Here is a 10,515-nt window from a genome sequence, read left to right on the forward strand (position 1 = left end):
GAGCCTTCATTAGTATCATTGTTGACACCTGTGAAGGAAGTAAGGAAGAGGCCCAATGTATTTCCTATATGGCTGCTGTGCATAGAGCCTATAATAGATTGGAAGGACATTGGTCGTCAAGCTCATTGGTCTTACACTCGCGAAAAACTTGTGGGAGATTTAAGAGTTTCTTTGCAAAACATTCGCAGGTGTTCGCCTTAACATTTAACAACTTTATACTGTAGGCCATCGAGGCTTACACCAAAGATTGTAGTTCAACATCTTTAAGGGCACTAATATTATAAAAGTTACTGGGTTGGTTATCCTTAACTCTAGAGCAACTGTTAACCGGCTGTTGTACAGTCTTTTTCAACATAGCTCAGGCCTAAATCGGCCCTTTTCTTAAACCGTTTTTAAGAAAAGAAATGTGCTCATCAAGATTCAGCCCATGGTTCCACCTGCTACGACTTGGCACTGGCTGGACTGCTTGAATGTTGATTGTTGCTTTGCTTTTAAAGTCACTTCCATGTGCAATTAAATAAACCACAGGTTTTATTTTTTCATATATCGCTGGACTTGTACATGTCGGAGAGAAGCCTCGTGATCGGCACGTTGCCGATGGTCTTCTTAAAAAATACTTCTTCTATAGTGGACGGGCTGACTGAGCGGAGGGCGGGCAGCAGTAGGAGCAGCTTCCCAAAGCGACAGGGCTGAGTGGGATATCTGAAATATACACAAGGACTCAACGTCAGTTAAACCATATGACTGACAGTTTAATTCTCTCCAATATAATTAGGCTCGTCTCTTATGGTGCTATATATGACTGGTATACTGTCACATAATGTAGTCTATTGGGCTGTTGTCAAATAAATAGGCCCGTGAGCAGTGGTGGGAAAACACTCAAATGTTTTGCTTAAAGGGATGTTTCACTTTCAAAAAAACTTTGGGTCATTTTATCATCTACTCAGGCCTTTGTGAGCCCCCCAGACAGTTTTTAAGTAGCTTGATTCAGTATTTAGATATTTGATATTCCTTTAATCAGACACGCCCCCTTCCTATACAAACCCATTGTAACTTCAAACTCCATTTTAACCAAGTTAGATTCATCATAAACACCCGTCCTTGATTCCATGGTGACTCACCCTGCCCTCCTAATCAACTTGAAAACTGTCTGGGGGCCGGGCTCACAAAGGCCTGAGTAGATGATAAAATGACCCAAAGTTTTTTTGAAAGTGAAATATCCCTTTAAGTAAAAGTATCAATGTAGAAATACTCTGTTTCAAATAAAAGTGCGGGTAATCAAAATGTACTTGAGTAAAAGTACAAAGGTATTGGCATCAATTATAGCCTACTTAAGAACCAAAGGTAAAAGTACTCATTATGCAGATTGTCTCATTTCACAAGTTCAATGTGTATACAAATCTTTTGAAAATTGATCTAAGCTCACAACGTGGCTAATCACGACTTGTTGTGAGCTTGTAGATCAGCTTTTTTCAAATAGCCAAAGTATAAGGCTTATACATAGGTTATACACATGTATAGGTTAATGCATGTTTTGCAATAATAATCAAAATCTACAAAGTAACTTGTTAAGTTTTCAAATAATTGTAGTGGAGTAAAAGTAGCCTACAATATTTGCCTCTGAGATGTAGGCTACACTACTGGAGTGGAAGTAAAAGTATTGAAAATTGGAAATACTCCAGTAAAGTAAAGATACCTCAAATGTGTACTTGAGTACAGTACTTGAGTAAATGTACTTAATTACTTTCTACCACTGCCCGTGAGTTTTCAAATGAAGAGTAATATCGAGGTTGACTCGTGGCCTACCTGGTGTGTATATAACTGTTGAGGGTGAGCTGTGCCTCATCTTGTAACGCGGCGATGGCGCTGGCATTGCGGAAACTTCTTAATTCAGTAGCACCATGCGTTGGAACTGTGTGTGATAGTAGAGGCATTTTAACCGTTGCAGCATCGGCTATATCCTCTAAAAACATTTGTTATACTGTAGGACAGGGGTCTTCCACGTTTTTCAAGCCAAGGACCCCCTAGCTGAGAGAGAGATGAAGCAGGGACCCCCTCTATACATTGTTTACAATTGTGTTGCAGATTCAACTTTTTCATAGATTTCATAGATAGCTTCATTGACTATCATTAATGTTGTGTAAATTCATGTTTTTAGTTCATTTCAGACATTGAACCACTTAAACCCCCTACACCAAACCTCTTTGACAAAAATAGCCGATCTACAAGCTCACAGCTGAGCTAGTAGATCGGCTATTTTTGGCTAATGTTCCCCTCAGAATAGGGATGCTAGGGTTCAAGTGGTTAATGTAAAAAAAAAAATCATATCACACAAAGATTTGGGCCACCCTGTAGTAACTCTCAAGACCCCCTAGGGGTCATGGACCCCCTGTTGAAGACCCCTGCTGTAGGGCCTACATTGTAGGTGCTGAATTGTAACCGTGATAATAGAGGCCGTTTCAACTCACCAGCTTTGAATGTGACTATGCACTTCAAACAGGCAAATTCGGTGGCATCCAGACGCATCTGTCTGAAACGGGTAACAACCTCTTGCAGTGCTTGTATCTCTGAGATGATCTTATTCAGTCGCTGAGACTCGGTGTTATCCGTATTCATTCCTGTAAATGATTATAAAAAAGTCAGCATATACTGTACATAGCCTGTTTAACATATTTACGCACATTTGTTGGCATCTTCGAGTATTGGGATCCTATGGGAACTGGCTGACATCCCAGCTAATTATTGCCCAATTTGCCCATTATGCAGTGCACTGAAACGTCAAGGACCCCCAAATTGATATGTATTTGGCCGCGGACCCCCATCTGAAAACCTTTTGTGCCAGGGACCACCAATTTTTCAAAAATAGCAGATCTACAAGTTCACAATGCATCACTTTGTGAAGCCCCCCCCCCCTCCCGGACCGCACTTTCAGAACCAATGCTGTATAGTTGTATAGGTTTTTTCTCATGCCTGCAGCACACATACCAGAGACCGCCAGAAGGGTACTGGAGTCCACAGGAATGGCCCACTGAGCGATGCCGAGAACAAACAGCTCTCTCCAGGCATCCTCCAGAAGGATCAACTGCAAAACGGATTGTTTCAGTAATTAAGTAGCCTATCAGTGGTGGAAGAAAAACTTAAGTAAAAGTAGCAATACCAATATTTACAATGTAAAAATACTCTGTGACAAGTAAAAGCCAGGTGTTCAAAATGTTACTTGAGTAAAAGTACAATATTGGCATCGAAATATACTTAAAGTACCAAAAGTAAAAGTAATAGGCCTACTCAAATGTTTGAAAAAGCAGATCTACAAGCTCACAACGTAGCATCATGATGCATTGTGAGCTTGTAGATCGGCTATTTTCAAATAGCTTATGTATAAAATAGGGCTAAAGTGGTTAATGTATGTTTTATAATAGAATAATTTATATCTACAAAGTAACTAGTAGCCTAAGTACATTTTTCAAATAATTGTAGTGCAGTAAAAGTACAATATTTGCCTCTGAAATGTAGTGGAGTAGAAGTAAAGTATACTGAAAACTGGAAATACTCCAGTAAAGTAAAAGATAACACAAATTTGTACTTAAGTAGCTACAGTACCTGAGTAAATGTACTTAGTTACTTTCCACCACTGGTAAGTACTAATACTCCTATACTAATCAGTGAGTTTACTTATTTTTAACTAAAGAACAATATAGGACCGCGCCAATAAACGGGTTTTTCATATTACACACACACGCACACGCACACACACACACACACACACACACACACACACACACACACACACACACACACACACACACACACACACACACACACACACACACACACACACACACACACACACACACACCATTTAAATGCATTAATAATCAGTTCATAGCGTTTCTAGCTGTACCTGGTCAGATAAAGGGAGCGTGGAGAAGGCGGGCACGCTTTTGGCCCACTTGATGCTCATGAAAAGCAGGCGCGCGGCCGATTCGCACACGGACTCCGTTGCCACTTCGTACAGATACATGGGTGTACCACTCACTTCATGTGGGTACTGTAGGACATGGTATGATCATGATCAGTATACTTAATAGATAATCATATTTGGGAATATATCTCAGATTGACACACACACACACACACACACACACACACACACACACACACACACACACACACACACACACACACACACACACACACACACACACACACACACACACACACACACACACACACACACACACAAACAAATCCTAAGCCTCGAATGGGCAATATATAATTTGTGTTGCATATGTATGGAGAATTTTAGAGTGAAATATGATTGACAGATGTGTTGCTTGGTTACTGAAACGGGAGAAGAATGTCACATTTTACAGCTTTTGAACGTTTAGAGCAGTGGTTCTCAACCTGTGGGTCGGGACCCCCACATGTTTTTTGGGGGGTCCTCAGGTGACAGTAAAGTGACAATTTAAGGACTTTTAAGAAATGTTTTATACCAAAGAAAAACTGAAATCAAATGAAAAAAGACCATTACTGCATCAAAAGTGATCCTCAAACTATTCTATAAAAACTGGTCATACATTGGCCAAATTGTCAAATAATAAAAGAAAGAGGCAAACGTTGTGGAAATAGCCGATCTACAAGCTCACAATGCCTTGCTTGTGATCTTGTAGATGCTATTTTCACAATATTTATCTGAGTCAAGCTAAGTGTAATGACTCAACCCCTACAATTCCAATTAAGTGCTTGTCAGGGTGGTCTCCAGTTCAAATGTGATTATTTTGGTGGGTCACGGCCTGAGAAGGTTGAGAACCACTGGTTTAGACTATAGAGGATTGTGATGCAAGGCCAGGCAGGTGCATGATCTTTACCTTTGGGGTAGGCTGAGCCAGACCAACGATGGCTTGCCTCTCAGGCGTGGTGGCCACTGAGCTCATCTCCAGGTTGTGGGGCTCCAGCTGCGTGACCGTGGTGAAGAACGGTGGTCCTGGTAGAGAGGAACCCGGGAAATGATGGGTCGATGAGCCGTTCACCTCTTTGTGCCCCCTAAAATATAGGGCCACCTGTTTGCGTATGGTTGAGGTCCTGGGGCCCCTCTCGTGCTGCACGGCTGTGGAATGAGACATGTCACGACTCTGATGTACTCAAGTAGCCTATACTGTACCTACTAAGTACAATTTTGAGGTAGGCCTGTTTTTTGTTTTTTTTACTTTACTGGAGTATTTCCAATTTTCAATACGTTTACTTCTACTCCATTACATCTCAGAGGCAAATACTATACTTTTACTCTACAGTATATGAAAGCTTTAATTAGTTACTATTTACTTTGTATATTTTGATTATTATTACAAAACATAGCCTACATTAACCACTTCAGCCCTATTTAGCCTACATTTCGGCCAGAAAATAACCGATCTACAAGCTCACATTGGCAGGCGTTGTGAGCTTGTAGATCTGCTATCAAAATATTTTGTATACATTTGAAAACTTGAAACGGGACATTCTGCATAATGAGTACTTTCTACTTTTTATATGGTACATTTTGTCCGGACTTTTAGGCCAAGCTACTTGTTGTAACAGAGTATTTTGTATATTGCAGTATTGATACTTTTACTTAAGTCCACTGTCTGGAGTGAATGCGCTATCAAGTCTGTTTGTATTTAGTAGAGGCACAGTGAGATGAATGATTTGCTTCTCATGAAAGCGTTATGAATGCTGTTACGCGTGGTGTTGCTGCCTGCAGCTGATTGCGTTAAATACACTTTTCCAAGCGACAATTGGCCACCCCAAATCTAAATGAAACCACATGGCGGTCTGACTATAATCGAGTGTTGATTCAATTAAAATCCCATTTACCGTCTTTATTCATGTTCACTTCCAGACACTTTTTCAAGCGGCAGGCTCGGCATTGGTTTCTGTGGGTTTTGTCCACAGGGCAACCCCCCTACAACAAGAGAAGGAGAAACATGAATTATTTTGTATTATATGTGTTGTGTTGGCAAAACCTTGGAAAACAAGATGCAAAATATCACTAGGTCAAGTTCAAACAATCCCCTATGTTGTTTTTAACCAGATGCTGACTGAGTCTAAAAGGGCTCGTAGCCTACTCTGGATAATGTTAGAAGAATAGAAACATTGGCACCTTCTATAGATTTTTAACAGTAGGCCTAATGAATGGAAGAAATACCCATGTCTATGTTGTTTTTTCTTTTTCTTATTGTTATCTTTTTGTGAATTGATTGAATAATATATATTTGAGTATTTAAACATGTGATATTTGAGGAGAGGTTTTCTGTCTGTCTGGATGTATTTTGTTCTGTATAAAAATTTAAGAAAAACAACAAGAGGGAGGAAGAAAAAAAGGAGAGAGTTTTTTTTTACAGCTTCAGGCTGAATTTCGCGCAGCACTGGGACAAAAGCTTTCTTGCCATCATTATCTTCCTGGGACACCAATCTCCAGGTGAAAGATCATGCTATTATCATAGTGATCAACTTGCTCCCCTGCCGCTCCAAGTGCGGCCTCGTCCCAGCAGATAAGTAGCGTGTCCCGCCCACTGCTGACTAAATCCTGCGCCTTAGTGTCATTACATTAGATTGGATTACACCTGGTATATTGCAGCAGCTCTGTGTTTATAGCCCTATAGGTAATGATCCAAGAGATGACACAATTAAGGCGGTGGTTCTCAACCTTTTCAGGCCGCGACCCCCCCCAAAATAATCATATTTTGTGAACTGGGCAGTGGGGACCCCCCACCCTGACAAGCACTTGGAATGCAAGAGATGAGGCATTACATTTAGTTTGACTTGGTGCCACAGATAAATATTGTGAAAATAGCAGATCTACAAGCTCACAACGCCAGGTGTTGTGAGCTTGTAGATCAGCAATTTTCAAAAATGTTGCCTCTGTCTTATATTATTTGACAATTTGGACAATGTTTGACAAGTTTTTATAGTATTTTGTTGATTATTTTTGATGCAGTAATGGTCTTTTTCTTTTCTTTCTTTTTTTTCTTTAGAGGTATTAAAAAAGGTCTTTAAAGTCCTTACATTTTCACTTCACTGTCATCTGGGGACCCCCCCAAAATCATGCGGGGACCCCCCTGGGGATCTCGACCCACAGGTTGAGAACCACCGATAAGGGAGCGAATAAGCCCCAACTATAGGTGAACCAATTAACCAAATAAAACACCTTGGTAGCGGTGCGTAAAATGCGCAATCCATGGGCAAAAGTTTTTGGATCAGGTGAAAATAGAAATAAGGACCAATTGTGTTTTGAAGGGGAAATAATCACCTGAGAGCCGGATTTACAGACGTAGGTTCTATTTCTGCGGATGCTCCTCTTGAAGAACCCAGAGCAGCCATCGCAGGCGTACACGCCGTAATGTTTACCTGAGCTGCGATCGCCGCACACTTTGCATGGAATATCCAATATGCGACCTGTGAAATACACATTCAGACACATTCAATTAGCCTTCAATTGAATTCTAAATGTGTCTGTATTGTTCATATTTATAATTATATCAATCTACACAACTCTGGGAAAGTTTGTTTATAAGGATTTTCATGATTCATATCTGAGGAAATACAATGTCAAAGTTGATTCTCCTTCTAAAAAAAGTAAAGAAACGTCAACGTGTTTTCAAGTGAGATTTACTTGATAACCCTGTGCCTGCGTGCAGAGACTTGAACAAAAGATGCTCATATTAGAGAAAACGAAGAGAATACTCATGGATTGAAAGATATATGGTCACACACACGCACGCACGCACGCACACACACACACACACACACACACACACACACACACACACACACACACACACACACACACACACACACACACACACACACACACACACACACACACACACACACACACACACACACAGACAGCTTCACCGTGTCGCACACAGGTCGTCCTATACCATGGGAATCCACTGTGCACAGATATAGTCCAAGTAAAAGTTTCGGTGGGAAGCGTCATATCTGAGTTCCCTATAAGACAATGCACTGGGTCGCACAAAGGGGACATTAGGGGAAAGTGTTAACTTAATGATTTTCCCCATTGAAGCTCGTCTGACTGCCTCGATCTCGACAAGCTGCCAACTCCCCCTCATAATGGGACTCGACAGCTGCTTTTATCCCGCAGGTCTATAGGCCCGAGGATTAGGGAGTGACACGGCACCGAGAATAATGCGCAGCAACTCGTTTCACCAACTCAAATGAAGTGTATGTAAATCGACCCCGGAGTAGATGAAAAAATGTGATTTCTGTAAAGATGTTGTATTCAAATCTATTTAAAAGAACTATATTTGTATGCATATGAGGGAGTCTTTTTCTCTCGGGGGAAAGCCGTCTATGTAATTACACTGACGTTTTGCCACCTGCTCATTGATTCACCAGTGACCCGTCAAAAGGGGTAGCATGGGAATTCGGATGCGGCCCGCCGGTTAACTATACACAGCAGCGAAAAACAATCGACTTCACTGAGGGGCTGAGATTTCACTGGCTATTGAGAATCAGATGGTCATATAGCATATTAAACTGTGCTGTCTTGTAATAGGTCTAAGTTAAGAGACGAACATTCTACATTTGCACTTAATCAAGTCTTTGACATTTTATATAAAAAAAATCTAAAAGCTTATGGAAAATAATACAATAATAAATAGAACCTACGCCTAACGTATCAGCTCGAATGTGATTTCAAATTATAGGCCTAACTTAACAAAAATAAATGAAACATCTTAGTGATGCAAAAAAAAAGAGAGAGTTCCTCAGTTATTGAATGATATGCTCAAATTTCAAATTCACACACGCACTTTCACTTTCAAAAACACATTGTGAGCAAAGTGTGAATAAGCCAGCATCATCCTACTAAACATTACTAACGAAAGAGTCCAATATTTATATCAAATCATTTTTTGGTACATATTAGGAATGACTGAAAATGAAATACAGTTTGGAAACGTAATTATCTCCTCTCTGTTGTGCTCCCTCAGTAATTCGTTATATATGGCATATTAACGTAATTACATGGGAATTAAGATTTAGCTATTAGCCTACCTGCAGCTTGCATTTCTAAATGTGATAAAGTCCTGATCATCCACACCCATATGCATGGCATTTCTTTAAAATCAGTCATAGCCTTTTATACCGTGTCAAGTTTGTAGGCCCATATGTTCTGATATCTTTCAGTGCAGCTATAATAGGCTATATCAAAATGTGAAAACAAATCAAAGCCAGATTTATTATACAGATATAACATAAATTCTGCTAATGTGACAAGTCTTATTTTACAAAGAAAAAATACCATTAAAATCAATTTAAAATTAATGAATAGTTACAAAGCACAAGAACAGATTCAGCAGCTTTATTCAACTTAATTAACATAATCATGAATAATTAAATTAATTAATTAATGTGTAGATATATTTAAACGTTTCATATATATGTGTGTTTGTGCGCGCGCGCGCGCACACACACACACACACACACACACACACACACACACACACACACACACACACACACACACACACACTACACACTACACACACACACACACACACACACACACACACACACACACACACACACAACAAATAAACAGACTGAATGAGAATCATTAATTGTTTTAATTGTTTCTCTCTGTTGTATTTGACTCTTAAACGTAATACTTTTGACAATAATATTTGAATTAGATAGCCAACAAGTGAAACTCATTAGCTTAACTTTAAAGATGAATAGATTTGGAGTATAGATGGGCTATTTTATTTCCTCACTTACACATCACCCAATACACAAACGAGAGATTTATTAGATCAATTAAGGCAAACGCAATTCAATCTGCGTGGCTGTCCGCCAAATAAGCATTAAGCAAAATGTGAGATTTCTAATAACAACATTTCAATAACTGTCCACAGTAATACAATTTTCTATCTGCTTTAATTAGCCTATAGTAATGGGTAAGTTAGTAATAAAAAAGAAAAGGCTATAGTGACATGCCGCAGCTAGCCGGTAGGCTGCTGATTGCTTAGCCTTCAGGTTCCGAATAAAAATGTGAGCATTAGCCTACTTTTTTATCTGACACGCACTTTTTCTCAACAAACAGGATTTGTAAAGATCTCCATATCAACGTAATGGAAAGCGGGAAGCACTTACTTGATTTCACGTTCAAAATATCCAAACAGCCACTTGTTGAGCCGGCGGGTTTGCTCATCATGGAAACTATTATAGCCTACTTAATAGGCAAAGTTCGGAATCAAAACGTTCTTTCTGTTGTTGAAATCACGAAATAAGCAGCCTTTTTATAAAAGTCTTCACAAACTCATTGAGATGGTCCAGTTAATGTCCAGGAACCACCAAACGTGATGAAGTAGCTGGTTTCCAAGCACCGCAAATCAACATATCCGACTGCAGTCACTGCACATCGTCTGGTCATGGACAGGGGGTCCTGGGGGGTCACACAAGGTCCTTTACAGATGACAGTTAACGGGACCGACCGCAACGGACCAGTCG

General features: G+C 40.0%; 1 protein-coding gene across 2 annotated transcripts; it reads right to left on the reverse strand.

Annotated features, from left to right (window-relative positions):
- Nucleotides 1-539: 539 nt before the first annotated feature.
- nr2e1 (nuclear receptor subfamily 2, group E, member 1) lies at nt 540-10,219 on the reverse strand (the record flags this gene model as incomplete). Of its 2 annotated transcripts, none has more annotated exons than XM_084083158.1 (9): nt 540-702; nt 1,807-1,912; nt 2,469-2,618; nt 2,986-3,082; nt 3,902-4,048; nt 4,869-5,107; nt 5,854-5,941; nt 7,289-7,434; nt 10,192-10,219. In XM_084083158.1, the coding sequence occupies 9 exons, from the start codon at nt 10,217-10,219 to the stop codon at nt 540-542; spliced, it is 1,164 nt and encodes a 387-aa protein (XP_083939284.1). The 2 variants fall into 2 exon arrangements, with proteins under 2 accessions (XP_083939284.1, XP_083939283.1); XM_084083157.1 differs by having other exon boundaries at nt 10,159-10,219.
- Between the last annotated feature and the right edge of the window lie 296 nt (nt 10,220-10,515).

The sequence above is a fragment of the Gymnoscopelus microlampas genome (genome assembly GCF_963454915.1).
Source record: "Gymnoscopelus microlampas genome assembly, chromosome: 16".
NCBI classification, from domain to species: Eukaryota; Metazoa; Chordata; class Actinopteri; order Myctophiformes; family Myctophidae; genus Gymnoscopelus; species Gymnoscopelus microlampas.